Below are 16459 nucleotides of genomic sequence, written 5' to 3'. Positions count from 1 at the left end.
AGTTGTGTCAGACTCTTTGTGACCCTATGGACTGTAGCACACCAGGCTTCCCTGTCCATCACCAACTCCTGGAGCTTGCTCAAACACGTGTGCATTGAGTCGGTGATGCCATCCAACCATCTCATCCTCTGTCATCTCCTTCTCCTCCTGCCTTCAATCTTTCCCAGCATCAGGGTCTTTCTTTGCATCAGGTGGCCGAAGCATTGGAGTTTCAGCTTCAGCATCAGTCCTTCCAATGAATATTCAGGACTGATTTCCTTCAGGATTGACTGGTTTGATCTCCTTGCAGTTGTAGATGACTCAAGAGTCTTGAACTGTCACGATAGTTGAAAAGCATCAATTCTTTGGCGCTCAGCTTTCTTTATGGTCCAACTCTCACATCCATACATGACTACTGGAAAAAACAGAGCGTTGACTAGATGGACCTTTGTCAGTAAAGTACTATCTTTGCTTTTTAATATGGTGTCTATGTTGGTCATAGCTTTTCTTCCAAGGAGTGTCTTTTAATTTCACTAGAAGTCACCATCTGCAGTGATTTTGGAGCCCAGGAAAATAAAGTCTGTCACTGTTTCCATTGTTCCCCATCTATTTGCCATGAAGTGATGGGACCAGATGCCATGATCTTCGTTTTTTGGATGTTGAGTTTTAAGTCAGCTTTTTCACTCCTCTTTCACTTTCATCAAAGCCTCTTTAGTTCTTCTTTGCTTTCTGCCGTAGGGTGGTGTCATCTGCATATATGAGATTATTGATATTTCTTTTGGCAATCTTGATTCCAGTTTGTGCTTTATCCATCCTGGCATTTTGCATGATGTACTCTGGATATAAGTTAAATAAGCAAGGTGACAATATACAGCCTTGATGTACTCCTTTCCCAATTTGGAACCAGTCCGTTGTTCCATATCCAGTTCTAACTGTTGCTTCTTGACTTTCATACTGATGTCTCAGGAGGCAGGTCAGGTGGTCTGGTATTCCCATCTCTTTAAGAATTTTCCAGTTTGTTGTGATCCACACAGTCAAGGCTTTGGCGTAGTCAATATAGCAGATGTTTTTCTGGAACTCTTGCTTTTTCTATGTTCCAGTGGATGTTGGCAATTTGATATCTGGTTCCTCTGCCTTTTCTAAAACCAGCTTGAATATCTGGAAGTTCTTGGTTCATGAACTGTTGAAACTGGGCTTGGAGAAGTTTGAGCAATACTTTGCTATCGTGAGATGAGTGTAATTGTGTGGTAGTTTGAGCATTCTTTGGCATTGCCTTTCTTTGGAATTGGAATGAGAACTGACCTTTTCCGGTCCTGTGGTCACTGCTGAGTTTTCCAGTTTTGCTGGCATATTGAGTGCAGCACTTTCACGGCATCATTTTTAAGGATTTGAAATAGTTCAACTGGAATTCCATCACCTCCACTAGCTTTGTTCATAGTGATGCTTCCTAAGGCCCACTTGACTTCGAATACCAGGATGTCTGGCTCTAGGTGAGTGATCACACCATCGAGGTTATCTGGGTTGTTAAGATCTTTTTTGTATAGTTCTTCTGTGTATCTTGCCACGTTTCTAATCTTCTGCTTCTGTTAGGTCCATACTGTTTCTGTCCTTTATTGTGTCCATCTTTGCATGAAATGTTCCCTTGGTATCTCTTATTTTCTTGAGGAGATCTCTAGTCTTTCCCATTCTATTGTTTTCTCTATTTCTTTGCATTCATCACCGAGGAAGGCTTTCTCATCTCTCCTTGCTATTCTTTGGAAGTCCGCATTCAGATGGGTATATTAGAGCTCTTAAGATGTTAAAATATTTTTCCCTAGTTGGAGAGACTTCAGAGCAATGCTCTTCCCCACCCCTTAGGCAGTGTCTACCAAGTAACATTGAGAGGCAGTATTGAAATAATGGTAAAAGGTGGAACTCAAGCTCAAAAAGGTTTGGAATTCAGGTCTCTAAAAACCAAGGCCCTCATTATTTCCAGAAAAGCATGTGGGAAATCTCTTGAGGTAACATATGAATCAGGCCTTGATGGATTTGCGTAAGAATAGGGTGTTCTAGGCAGAGATAAAAAACAATAGAACAAAGTATGCATGGGGTGAGAGGAGTGATGTACGGAGAAGGGTCAACAGTGGCCTCCAAGGGCCAGCTATGAAAGTTGCTCAGTTGTGTCCAACTCTTTGCGACCCCATGGACTATACAGTCCATGGCCAGATTCTCCAGGCCAGAATACTGCAGTGGGTAGGATAGCCTTTCCCTTCTTCAGGTTATCTTCCCAACCCAGGAATCGAACTCAGGTCCCTCCCCGCATTGAGGGCCAGCTTTTTTTTTTAACCAGCTGAGCCATAAGGGAAGCCCAAGAAAACTGGAGTGGGTATCCTATCCCTTCTCCAGTGAATCTTACCAACTCAGGAATCAAACCAGGGTCTCCTGCATTGCAGGTGGATTCTTTACCAACTGAGCTCTCAGGGAAGCCCTGCTAGGTAATGAGTAAAACAGACAGGCAAGGAATAAGAAAATTTGATAGAAAAATGGGTTAAAAAGTTACTTTTTCCTTTGCTATAAGAGGAAATGGGAACAACATTAAAATCTGCCAGAGAGCCCACTGGTAATGGTGGTAAACAGTAATAGAACTCTTGCAGATTGTCTTCAAGCAGAAACTCAGGCCTAGGAGTGCCAGATATTTGGGGGTGGGGAGGCTGTTTTTTTCTCTCTAGTTGCGGCGCACACTGGTTGCCAAGCAGGGGCTCTAGAGCAGTTTCAGTAATTGTGGCACGTGGACTCTATTTGCGACCTGCTGGCTTCGTTGCCCTACAGCCTGTGGGATCTTAGTTCCTGGACCAGGGATCAAATCTGCATTGGAAGGCAGATTCTTTACCAGCGGACCACTAGGGAAGTGCCAGCTATTTTTAAATACAGCTGCATCTTTTAATGCTGGCAATGAATTAAAACGTAAGATGCACTCAAGCCAACTACAACCTTCCTTTTGAGTTGTATCAACTTTTTGGCTGCTAGTCTAATTGCTACATTAGGGATTGGTGTAAACCAAAGTGAGTAGTTTATGAACTACTTTGGGCTCAGTGGGCTGTGAAGTAGTGATGAAATGATGTGAAAATCGTAGAGAAACTCTAGAAAATGCAAACTAAACCATAGTGAGACGGAACTCTCATCAGTGGTTGCTGAGCTTTAGGCAGAAAGGAGGGATTCCCAAGGGGCATGTGGTGATAGGTATGTTCACTATCTTGATTGTGGTGATGGTTTCATGGATGTAGATTTATCAACACTTAACAAATTGTTCATTTTAAATATGTGCCATTTACTGTATGTCAGTTATATTTCAATAAAGCTGATTTCAAAAATGCTTTGTAGCAGAAGCAGGCTGTTGACAATTCTTAATTCCACTTGTTAGGCCATAAATTTAAACACCTTCACTTCACTGACTTCCAAGAAATACAGTCTAGGATCACTCCAAAGAACACTATTTAGAACTTTGCAACAGGTTTTTATTTTTGCTTTATATCTATTACAGTGTTTGAAACCTAAAGAAATACATTTTCTCTTCAAATTTGGATGTGTATATAAATATCATTTGTCTGGACTCAGCACACTCAATGCCATGGTTTCTTGGCCTATATCTGCTCTGAAATCATCAAGCTTTGTCTGTCTACCCAGGGGCCCTGAGAACATGGAAAACAATAGCTAGAGTTTATAGTTCTTAAAAGCAAAATAAATTTGGAGAGAAAAACCAGTGCGGAAACAGGTTTGATTCACCTTCCGAGGGTCTGTAGCTGGGAACCCAAGATGTTTCTGAGGGACCTCTGCTGTCTTGGGTAACTGGAACCTCACACCTTATTTGCTTCTTTAGTGGTCCAACCAAAGGCAAGTCCCACAAAAACTGGCTGAAAGAGCCAATACCCAACTCCAGGGCTTGAGGATTCTCGCCACGGCAGTTTTCTCTTCCCAAACCCAGAGGCTGAACATCTGACCTAGGTAGGGATGCAGGGCTTAAGTTTAGCAGAGGGGTTCAGGTATGTGCTAATGTGCACAGCAGCAGTCAGGCTGGCCCAGAAGTAGTAAGGTGGCCCAAACACACTCACGGCCTTTATGACACACTACACAAACCTTTTTCCTGGGGTGTTCTAGGTCTAAAATTTAATGGTGCTTCTTCTAACTCACAGCCAGGTTTGATTCTTTTTTTTTTTTTTCAGGTTTGATTCTGAACATAGCCCAGGCCTGATGCAAAATGCCCTCTCAGAGGAAAACTAACAGCTTTAATTTACAGACTTATTTGGTTTGTACTGACCTCAAAATTCTTCCCTTACCATGGTCTTCATCTAGGGGTGGGGCTAGGGAACAGTCAATGGGATGACTGAATCCTTTATGAAGGCCTTGGCCAAAGAACAGCTATTGCCTACCACATGGATCCCTGCAGGGCCCAATTCTCAGCTTGCTGGCTTAACAGAAAAATAGAAAAGACAGAAAAAATACTGGACAAGATTGGTCTAAAATGTCCAATCCTAAAACAGCTGTGGAAGAAACCTACTCTGAGCAGTTTCTCAAGTCTCACATGTACTTATTTCTAGGATAGTCCTGCCTGGAAGATGTTGCTAGCCTTTCCTATGGTTGTGAGCCTTTCCTATGGTTCGTGCACTGAGCCTTGCACCCTTCCCCAGCCTGCCAAGGAGGCCCCCAGCCAGCACCCTATGGGTCCCTGTAGTGCCTGCAGAGACCTGTAGAGTCTGGCTCCCTCCCTTCAACTGAGAATCCAGAACATGAGCCCCAAAGATGTATCTACTGAAGAATATTCAAGATGACGGACACCAAACTAAGTGAGTCTTGGGGAGAAGAGACGTGGCCTGAACAAATGAGCTGAGAGCCCTTCAAAGAAGGGGGCGTGTGGGAGGAGGAAGTATTGATAGGCATTCATCTCCTTACCTTCTATTTTGCTAGAAAAGGTAACTCTATTATAATAATAGAGTGTAGGGGGAGGGCAGGCATATGTGAGAAAATGGAAGTCCAGTTCATTCTGCTAGAGTTTTCAGATTAAACTGGTCTGGCTTGAGGGAAATGGAAAGTCAGTACCCGAGAGCCTTCTTTTGCTCTTCCCTGACTAAGCATAGTAGCAGCTATAATCTGTGTAGTTCAGCTCTAAAAAATAGAGCTGTTGGAAAGTCTTCCAAGGGAAAAGAGAATGGGAGTAGATCTAGGGGTTCTAGGTAAAGGGGAACACAAAGGGTCCCTGAAAGCTGAAGTCTTCTACATCTGTCCTTGGAAGGGTCCTTTGTACCCACTGCCTGAAGTAAACAGGCTGGCCAGGTGAGGATGGAACCTGTGTGGTTCTAACAAGGTTGCAGCCAATACCAAGGCCAGCCAGTCACTGGGGATAGCTCAGTCTTCTAAGACTAGCAAAGATGGGTGGGTGTGGGATGTCCAGAAGGGCTGGCAAAAATGAATAGCTGTTCAAAACAGTACTTGAACACTTTAGCTAAGAAAACGGTTCCTTGTCCCCTAAATCCACACCTAAACATCACCAACCCACCAGAGATTTTAAAATGCAAATAACTGTGTGCCAAACCATTAACCTTTCAAATACAGGTCTTCTCTGGCTGTTCCCTACAGCAGGCTGGGGAGCCCCTTCATCCCTGTAACATCCATTCAGAAATCTGTCAGAAAACTCTGCCTTCACCTGGGCCAGGGTCTGCAGTCCAGAGGGGGGCTGTCCACGAAGAGTGACTGTCAAGCCTGGGCTAAAAAGAAACAATATTTTGCTTCGCAAGATGAACAAAGGAGAGGGGGACACAAAAGACGATGTTACCATCTCAGGGGGCTTGAAGAACTTCACCTGTTAACTGAAAGGAGGGTCAGAGGAATAAAATGGGAAAACATAGTCTGAGGAAGACACTAAACAAAGGAAAGCTCCGAGAGGCCATGTTAGCTGATGAGAAATTTGTCCTCAGGTTGTGCCCTGGGAGACACTTCAGCCTTTGGAGTCCTTGGAGAAAGCAGCCTTCAAGCAGTAACTGATAATCAGAAGAGTCTTCTATTTAGTACATGTCCCAGATCTGAAGCAAAAGTAGGAACAGCTGGGCAAGGCAGGATGTGTACGTCTCACAGGAAGAATATGGCCCCAGTGTCAGGGACTTAACTATTGCTAGAGATACAAGAAGTAGTTCTTACTCAAATGCTCTGGCTGTTGGACAAGATCAAGGGGTGGGGTGACTTTCTTTTGAACTGTAGGAGTAATGGAGTCAGCAGGCCAAGTGAAGAGGGTCCTGCCCCTTGCCTACCAGGGAGAGTGGGGCTTGGTAATTATCATGGCCAAACTGCAGAGGAGCATCTGACTCACTGAGGTGGTATGGCTCTGCTATCACTTTTCAGTGATAACCACTAGTCCCAACCATTTTTCTCAGAAAACGCCTCTGGAGTTGGATCTCAATACTCGAAAAAGAGGGCAGATTCAAAACCAATGGGCAAAAGGACCTGAACTTTTTATCCGTAAGCAGAGTGGCATGGATTTCACCTGAGCCAGAGGTGGGATACGTAGGAATGGGAGCAAGAATGGCATTGTTTCTGGGGAAGGGAAAATACAGCTTGGACCAGGGCATCTCTAACTGATCTCTGTGGGGAAGCAGCGACAGGGCAGACAGAGTGTGCCTTCAGCTCCACCACTGGCCTACACTTAGCCAACAAATTGCTCCACTCACCCCATCAGCTGGGCTTTACTTCATTACTGTGTAATCCACTGATGCATAGAGGCAAGCCAGTGAGGCACTGCAGTAGCTCTACTCAAAGGGAAAAGGCAAGGCATTGGGATTTTAAGTGTCACAGGAAGGGCAATATCCAAACCATGTACAGGGATCCCAATCCAGGAAGTTATCAGTCACTCTCAAAAAAGTCCTGAAGCTGCTGTATTTCTGTAGTGAGAGAGAAAGCCACCTGTGATAACTCACGTGGACAAGGGCATTTGAGACTGAATCTGAGGAGGCAGACTGCTGTCTGGGTTTCCTGATGCGAGCAGGATGCTCAGCACTAAGGACCAGAGTGGTAGACTTGACCAGGCCCTCGAGCCATTGCTCGCTTCAGGTACTGGGACAATCAGACTAGGCTGACCTGTGATACGAAGGCTCCAGAGCTAAGGGTTTGTCCAGGTGGTAGCCTGGAACCCAAGCAGAGAGATGGATCAAGTTCAGGCTTCCTGAGCCAAAGAACTTCCACATCTCTTTTTGGTCTTCCTCACGGTATCCTACTTACAGAAATTACAGGGACAGTTCTTCCTCTTGAGACCAAATAAGATTGACCTACCTAATATATAGAATATAAAAAAATACAGAACTTTTTGACATTCTCTCCTTTGGAAGTCAAATATACATGATCCACCTACGGAAGAGGAAGAAGAAGGAGAAGAAAGGCCAAAGGCAAGGATCCCCTGGCTATCCCAATACATGACACTCTCACTCCAACCTCCTCTGCAACTTATGGGTCACCCGAGCAAGGACTTTCTCCTCAGGAGAAAGCAAGGACCATAGCCCTCTGTCGCGTGCTTAGGAGAAAATACAGCTACCTCAGAGGTTCATTTCAACTCTGAGGGGAATTTTCAAGTAAACAAATGAAATCAGGTCGCACCATTGGAAGGTGGGTAGGAAACATGGGATCAGTAGCGACACATGGGAAGCCCTGTCTGAAGACCTGTGTTCCTCCTTGCTCACTCCCACTGGTGCACATGCCCCAGCAGAGTGAAGGGGATCTCCCAAACTAAAGAGGTCTGGGCAAGGGGTTAGAGGAAGGGAGGGGCCTTTCTCTCACGGTGACCTCCCCCTCAGTCTCTAGTCCCAGACAATGCTGGCAGCTGGGTTTCTTAATACCAGGAACTCATGGCTCTGGGAAAGAGCAATCTTAATACAAGAAAAAATGTGCAAAAGAAAAAATTAAATAATTCAATCCAAGCATACAAGATTAATATTCTGTCAGAGCAAGAACACTTTGTTTTGGATTTCTCCCATCCCCTCCCACCCCCCACCTCTGGAATATTCCATCTGCTCAAGTACCCAAGATAAGAGTTACACAGATCAGGGCAGAGGACTGGGAAGGATGAAGGAAGATAATAGGGAAGGAAGTCACCACTAAAGAAGAAAAAAATAAAAATTAAAAAAAAAAAAAAGGTGCAAAATTGGTTACCTCAGTCCTCCTTTGTCTACCCCTGGGCTCCTGGGTTAAAGACATATGTGCAGCCAAAATATAGTGTAAGGAAGAAAAACCCAACACGTCCCCTTCTTGTCACAAAACCCAAACGTGAGCCTCAGATGGTTCTGTCTGTCCAGAGGGTGCTCCCTCCAGGGAAGGGGTCGGAGCAGGTCAAGAGCACAGTTTCCAGGGCAGCAGAGGTGTGTGGTGGCTGATGGTGGTGGGGCTGGTTTCCCGCCCACCAGAGGGCTGCTCTTCCGCTGGTTGGTGGTGCTTCCCATCCCCTCCCCTCCCTGGAGGCAGACATTATAGCTGGAAGCCCTCCATGGGAGCCTCAGGCTGCTGGAAGATGAACTGCTGTTGCGTCTCATCCACTTGGGGAGCCAGGCTGCTATCATCATCTTCTACACCAAAGTAGTGCTCAATGAGGTCGAAGGCCTTCTGGTAGATCTCCTGGTTCTCATGGCTCTGCAGAAACTCAATTTTATCCAAGCCTATGGTGGCAAGAAGGAAGTAGGGAGATGAATGAACTTGGAGTGCTTTACTATGGGTCCATAAAACATGAATGTATTTTGCCTTCCCTGAGGTATATTAGCATTTATAAACACAAGTAATATGATTAGGTCTCTCTTTGATCTGAAAGAGGAGAGCTGCGATCTTTAGTTAAAATTACATAACTCCAAAGGAAAACAACTAAAATGTCAGTTATTAATCAGTGGTTTAACCTGGGCAAATTGTTAACCATTCTGAATCTCTTGGAGATGAGCAGTGAGTCAATCCAGTACCCCTAACAGAACTTGCCAAGGAAACCATAAACAAAACAAAAAGATAACCTGTACAATGGAAGAAAATATTTGCAACTGACAAGGGCTTAATTTCTAAAACATTATTAACAGCTCACATGGCTCAATAATAACAACAAAAAGCCCAACCCAATCAAAAAATGAGCAGAAGACTTACACAGATATTTCTTCAAAGACATATAGATGGCCAAGAGGCACAAGAAAAGATGTTCAACATCACTAACTATTAGAGAAATGGAAATCGAAACTATAATGAGGGTATCACTTCACACCAGTCAGTATGGCCATCAGCAAAAAGTCTTCAGGGGAATTCCCTGGAAGTCCAATGGTTAGGATCGAGCAGTCTCACTACCAAGGCCTAAATCCCACAAGCCAAGAGGTATGACAAATAAAAAACCAAAAACAAACCAAGTCTACAAATAATAAATGCTGGAGAGGCTATGGAGAAAAGGGAACCCTCCTGTACTGTTGGTGGGAATGTAAACTGGTGCAGCCACTATGGAGGTTCCTTGAAAAACTAAAAATAGACCTACCATATGATCCAGCAATCCCACTCCTGGGCATATATCTGGAGAAAACTACTTTGAAAAGATATATACACCCCAATGTTCATAGCAGCACTATTTACTATAGCCAAGACATGGAAGCCACCTGAGTGTCCATCAACAGATGAATGGGTAAAGAAGATGTGGTGTACATTTACCATGGAAAATTACTCAGCACCAAGTAAGAATAAAATAATGCCATTTGCAGCAACATGGATGGACCCAGACATAATCGTACTAAGTAAAGCAAATCAGACAAAGACAATTATCATATGATATCACATATGGGGAATCTAAAAAAGATTGATAGAAGTGAACTTATTTATAAAACAGAGACTCACAGAACACAAACTTATGGTTAATAAAGGGGGAAAGGTGGAGAGGGATAATTATGAGTTTGGGATTAGCAGATACAAATTGTGTGTGTGTGTCTGTGCGTGCGCACACACACACACACACACACACACACACACACACACACGAGTTGCTCAGTTGGATCCCATGGACTGTAGCCTGCCAGGCTCCCCTGTTCACAGAATTTTCCAGGCAAGAATACTGGAGTGGTTGCCATTTCCTCCTCCAGGGACTCTTTATGACCCAGGGATCAAACCGCATCTCTTGCATTGGCAGGAGGATTCTTTACCACTGTGCCACCCGGGAAGCCTTAGATACAAACTACTATTAACAAAATAGATGAACAACAAGGACCTCCTGTACAGCACAGAGAACTTACAAGTATCTTGTAATAAGCTTGTTTATAATGGAAAAACAAAAGAAAGGAACTTGCTAGAAACTCAGCTGAAAACATGCCTTCCAGCTCCTTATCCTATTATCAATTCTGGAGCTTTATTTTTGCATCTGTACCATAACCTACTTACTGGGTACAGCCTATCAGAAAGAGAACTGATCTATTGCTCCTCAGAAGAAATGGAACTTGTGGGATAAAACTTTGCATTCAATGCTGACCACATACCCTCACATACATATACTACTTCAGAGGTTCTGAACTAGAACTGAACTCTACTTATGACAGACATTAGTTTGGGGAGAAGGCACATACCATAGGCTTCCTCGATGAGCCCACAATAGGGATTGACCCCTGAGCCACTGCGCTTGCCCTCTTGCTCTCCAAGCCGAAGGATGTTCTCCAGTCCATTGAGGGCCACTTGCACAATCTTTGAATCCATCACAGTCAGCAAGTCGCACAGGGGTTTGATGCAGCCCAGGGAGACCAGGTACCTGAAAGGCAGAGACCAGTTAAGTTCTAAATCAAGACAAGATAAGGCAGGTGCCAGGCCGGTGCTCGGGGTCCCTGGGTCTCCTTCACACATATCAATGCTCTTAGCAATTCACTCTGCCTGAGCCCTCATAAACACCCAGGCTTTATTTCAGTCTCTTCACCCCGTCAATACTACTGGTTTAGCTCATTTCCATGTAGAAGGCTGCCACAGATTTCTCCTCCTGGTCTGTAATGTGTCCCTGTAGCAGTACTACCTACTCTGAAACATCATTTCCCTGCTTAAAATTTTCACAGTCCAAGCTCTACTCTCAATACAATCAGGCTCCTAGGCTTTTTTAGCTTCATCTCACATTATTCCCTTCCAAGAATATTACATTCCAGTCAAACATGTGAATGTCTCTAGGTTTCTGATTTTTGTACTTTTACTTAGGCCTTTTCCTGTCCAAAATGCCATTCACAAACCTATATCCTCAAAAGCTATCCTTTTCTCCTAAGGTTTTATAATATGCTGAATATACTCCCCCTTCCTAAGCTACAAGCTGAAGGCAAGGTACTTCTCTAATTCCCATCACTCCAACTCAAGTTCATAATGGAAAGCAGAATCAAAGAGCATCTTCACACAAAACAGCTTTCCTATTTACTTCTCCCAAGTATCACTGTCAAAAATGATTTCTCAAGGAAACTGCCCTGAATGAGCCATCGCATGGTTCTCTTTCATTTGTATGAGTAATTGTGAATTATACAGATTTAAATTCTCTTGTGGGTAGAAAGAGACAGAGGAGAGATGAATGTCTGTGTCTTAAGTGTCCATTCTTTAGGAGGGAAAAGAGGCTACACTCTAGCAGCTTATCAGTTAAACCCTACTGAACAGGGGTAGACCTATCCCAGCAAAGGCAGTTAACATAAGCTGACAGGTAGAGTAAACATATCACTCAAACAATGGGAAGGACTATGGTACCTGATTTGTTCAGGGGTTCCTCCTGATGTGGCATTGGTGATGGCCCAGGCTGCTTCTTTCCTTGTACGGAACTCTGCTTTCTGAAGGATTTCGATCAATACAGGGAAGATGTTTGCATCTATGACAGCCTGAGAAGAATTGAGGGTTCGGGGGTGGGATATGAGGGAAAAAAGTCATTTCAAGGAGAATAAGCAAATCCAGAACACAAATCAGCTAAGATTTAGACACATTCCCCTTCCTCAAAGTTCTCCTTTGTCCTTCCCATATACATAAGGTGATGCAGAAGAACCTGGGTTCTGCTCCACAGAATCTTTGACCAACAGCATACATTGATCCCAATTTCAAAAGAGAATTTTTTTCATCTAGAAGGCAATATCCCACAAAGTCTTGTGATCCTAGGCCTTTCTACCACCGCTCCTCAATCTCCCAACTGCTTGTTCTACCTGTATCTGAGCCCTGTTGCCAGCAGTGATATTTGAAATGGTCCAACAAGCTTCCTTTCGGATTGACTCCTTGGAGCTGCTCAGGAGGTGGAGGAGGCAAGGGAGGGCTGAACAGTTAAGAATGACCTAGAACACCAAAAGACAAATTGAGATAAATTGGACTTAATCAAAATGTAAAACTTTTGTGCACCGAAAGACATCTTTAAACAGAGTGAATTACACAAGTCACAGAATGGGAGAAAGTATATTCAAATCATATATCTGATAAAGACGAATATCCAGAATACATTAAAAAAAAAAAAAAAAAGCTGAACATAGTTTAAAATTGGCAAAGGACGTAAACAGACATTTCTCCAAAGAAAACAGGCAGGGCCCCAAGCACATGAAAGATGCCAGACACCGTTACTCAGTACGGAAGTGCAAGTCAAAACCTCAGTGATACAGCTTCACACTTCATAGGGCAGTTATTCTGTTTTTCTGGCCGTGCTGGGTCTTCATTGCAGCATCCAGGCTTAGTTGCCCCACAGCATGTGGGATCTTAGTTCCTCAACTAGGGACTGAACCCGAGTCCCCTGCATTAGAAGGCAGGTTCTTAACCTCCAGACCCCAGGGAAGTCTCTAGGATAGTCTTAAAATTATTATATATAAAAATTTATTATAATAATTATAAAATTTATTATAAAAATATTTTTATTCTTAAAAAACCCAGGCAATACAATTGTTGGTAAAGATGGTAAAAAGATGGTAGAAACTGTTGGTAAAGATGTGGAGAAACTGGAACCTGGCACATTGCTGGTGGGAATGTAAAATGGTACAGCCATTGTGCTAAACAGTATGGTGGTTCCTCAAAATCTTTAAACATAAAATTACCCCATGACCCAGTAATTCCACTTCTGGGTATATATCCCAAAGAACTGAAAGCAGGGACTCAAACAGAGATTTGTATGCCAACAGTCAATGCAACATTACTCACACTAGCCAAAAGGTGAAAGCAACCCAAATGTCGATCAACAGATGAACGAATAAACCAAATGCGGCACAGGTGTACCGAGGAATATTATTCAGCCACCGAAAGGAATGAAGGTGTGACATACTAAAATATGAAATGAACTTTGAAAACATGCTAAGTAAAGTAAGTTGAAACAAAAGAACAAACATATATGGTTTGGCTTACGCGAGGTTTCTAGAGGAGTCAAACTCCCAAGAGACAGAAAGTAATGTGGTAGTTACCAGGGGATGACGGGAAGGGGAAACGGGAAGTTATTATTTGAAGAGCACGGAGTTTCAGTTCTGAATGATGCAAAAGTTGTGGAGATGGATGACTGTGATGGTTAAATGACAATGTGAATGCACTTAATGGCACTGAACTATACTTACTACTAACAGAGGACTAACATGAGGTTACCCATGGGATCCTAAAGGTTTAGTTAGGAAGTAGGGGTGAGGCTCCAAAGATTTTAGTATTTCAAAGGTACCATAACAGAAAAGCTGGGACTTTACCATGTCCCAGGTAGTAAGTCAAGTTATTCCATTCAGTTTTTCTTCAATAGCACCCAATGGATAATGACTTGCTTCCAATTTATACAAAAAGTAAAGGCAACCAAGTTGCCCACAAATCATACAGAGTGGCAGAGTTGGAATTTTTCCTTCAAGCCTATGCTTTCTCTCCTAGATCACACTGCCTCCCCCAGGACTAAAGTCTACGGCAGGGAAGGATTTTGCCCACAGACAGCTCTCCTCCTCCTCCTTACCTGGGTCTGGATGTCATCCCCGGTGACGATGTTACCCACAGCTCTCAGAGCAGGAGAAGCCACTTTGTTATCGTTGTGCCTACAGAGGAGGGAGATGTGGTCAGCAGAGGCCCAGCACCAAGCTTTTAGCTCTGCTGACCACCGAGGCCTGTAGCACTCATGGGTCCAGACCTTTGCACAGGGCAGCAGACTGCTGACTGCAGCTCTGAGCTTGGAATCTGCACCCTTTCTAACTAGGATCACTCACATGAGAAGCTCGACCAATCTCCGGCAGACTCCAGAGTCTATGACTGCCTGGATCTTCTCATTGGGGCCATCAGATAGATAAGAGAGGGCCCAGCAAGCATCTGCCAGCAAGTCTGAGTCGCTGCTGAAGAGTAGGCGAGACAGCACGGGCAAACAGGGGGAGACCTATTGGAAGCAGAGAGAGAGGGGTTCATAGGGGGACAGGGTTACATCAGCTCTACCACTAACTTCCTAACATGTCCGAGCCCTCCTCTACTGCGTAAGTCTAAGGCCCAGAGATTTCTACTACATTAAGCCATTAGGCCCACATTTTCACTTTACCACCCTGGCACATGAGATCACCTACTTCACTGATGATTGCCTCTTTGAGTTTCCCGTGGATTGAGACTCTGAGGGTTCCCCAAAGACTTGAAAACTCCTATGTCAAAATTCCTCCATATGAAGGAACCTGCTATTACTCAGGAACTGGTAAGAAGCTCTCTTACCTTTGCAAACTCTGGGGGTGGGTTCTTTCCTCGGCAGAGGTTTGACAGGGCCCAGACCGCATTCCGGGTCATTGTCAGTCGTGTGGACTTGGTAAGGAGTCTGAAGGAGACACAGAAGCCAGATCCTGACCAATGATGCCCTTTGCATAGAGCCGTTGTCTATGAGCCCCTGGAGCACATCCAACCAGACCCTACGACTCTAGCCGCCTCACTGTCTTTTCCTACCCATAATTTAAGTGAGTTAGTTTGGTCCAGGGGGCCAACCTACATCTTCATAGGGGATTAGGACCAGATGTGGTTGTTAAGCCCATAGCTAATAAGGACAGAGAGCTGGACCTTGAATAAGCATGCTAAATGAAGTTTTAGTGTGAGGGCTTTAGCTATGCAGTACGGATTGATTTTCTGTGACAGGCCCACGAAAGAGTTCTAATAGTAGCTTACGAGGTTGTGACTTCTGAAGAAAAACTCCTCCTTCTGCTTTGGTTTAGATGTAGCTCTACTTTAAGGGCATAGAGGAAGGGATGGGAGCATCAATATGACCCTGCATGGGGTCTTAGATCTGTGGTTTACAACAGAGCTCTCCAATGTACCTATGCATAAACCCATAGAAAATCAATGCATTTTGCAGAGAAGGTTAGGTTTTTCCAGATGGGCTACTTCTCCCTCTGTCCTCTGGCTCAGAAGCAAAAGACACAGGCCAGTGGCACAAGGCTCTTACTCTCAGAAGATAACTTTTACTCTGTCAACCAGAATGCACTTTTAGTTAGCATTTTTGGATTTACTCATCATCTTAAGGTCAACTGTCCCCCAAAGATCTGCTACATGGCTGCCCTACAGATGCCCCAGGTGCAAATGACAGTAATTACTCACGTTAACAAAGGATTGAGGATGGAACAGTTCAAGACGTAATCTCGGCAAACGGAGCTGTCTCCAGCTATGTTTCCCAGTGCCCAGACTGCCTAAAAAAGCGAGGATGGAACTGTCAGCCACAGAGCCTAAGCGGCTTCTGTGAGCACCCAGAGTGACACACGGCGGTGACCAGGACGAACACCCTGCCACGGCCTGAAACATACCCAATAAGCTCAGGCGCCCTCCTTGCTGACATCCTTATTGCATGCTTGCTCTGTGAGGACTTTTCCTCTGAGAATTCCTGGGTTCAGGGGGGAAAGCAGGCTGCCACTGTCTTGCAGCCAGAGAAGCCAAACCAAAAACCTCCTTATCCTCACCTCCTCATCTCCCATAAAAGGAGAAAATGATGGGAAACTTGCATTCTTGTAGTCTCATAGGACCAACCCTAATGTCTTAGTAGAGGAAAAATCCCCAGTACCACTCCACTTCTAGTCAACCAGTAAAACTCCAGCGGAAGAAATGGAAGTAGGGTTTTTGTGATCCATAGATGTTGAAAAATGGGTACTGTGGTGTCTTTTTCCCAATACCACCTGACACCCAACATGTGCAGTTTTCTTCTACATCAATTCTCTGATACCGTGTCAGTGAAAAGTGAAAGTTGCTCAGTTGTGTCTGACTCTTTGTGACCACATGGACTATACAGTCCATGGAATTCTCTTAGGCCAGAATACTGGAGTGGGTAGCTGTTCCCTTCTCCAGGGGAATCTTCCCAACCCAGTAATCGAACTGGGGTCTCTTGCATCGCTGGCAGATTCTTTACCAACTGAGCTACCAGGAAAGCCACATCAATTCAGTGGTAGGGGGCTCAGTCCCACAAGACTGGCCTCACTTAGATACTAGTTACAACTCCCAGGTGCCACCTATACTTTTACCAACTGGCTATAAATTCAGGAGTTCCACATTCTGCAATGATTTACAGAACTCAGGA

At 44.3% G+C, this 16459-nt stretch overlaps 1 protein-coding gene across 1 annotated transcript in view; it reads right to left on the bottom strand.

Moving 5' to 3' along the window:
• Positions 1-3444: 3444 nt before the first annotated feature.
• Positions 3445-16459, bottom strand: part of KPNA6 (karyopherin subunit alpha 6) — a 59572-nt gene continuing 46557 nt past the window's right edge. Inside the window, exons 7-14 of the mRNA XM_070384595.1 lie at positions 15493-15581; positions 14623-14722; positions 14139-14302; positions 13892-13970; positions 12141-12266; positions 11698-11825; positions 10560-10738; positions 3445-8645 (exon numbers count right to left, since the gene is read on the bottom strand). Coding sequence (XP_070240696.1) covers positions 8458-8645; positions 10560-10738; positions 11698-11825; positions 12141-12266; positions 13892-13970; positions 14139-14302; positions 14623-14722; positions 15493-15581 — 1053 coding nt within the window. The 3' untranslated portion in view covers positions 3445-8457. The remainder of the gene's footprint in view (positions 8646-10559; positions 10739-11697; positions 11826-12140; positions 12267-13891; positions 13971-14138; positions 14303-14622; positions 14723-15492; positions 15582-16459) is intronic.

This window comes from Bos mutus, chromosome 2 (assembly GCF_027580195.1).
Source record: "Bos mutus isolate GX-2022 chromosome 2, NWIPB_WYAK_1.1, whole genome shotgun sequence".
In the NCBI taxonomy this organism is placed as follows: domain Eukaryota; kingdom Metazoa; phylum Chordata; class Mammalia; order Artiodactyla; family Bovidae; genus Bos; species Bos mutus.
This window is presented reverse-complemented; position numbering and strand designations above follow the sequence as displayed.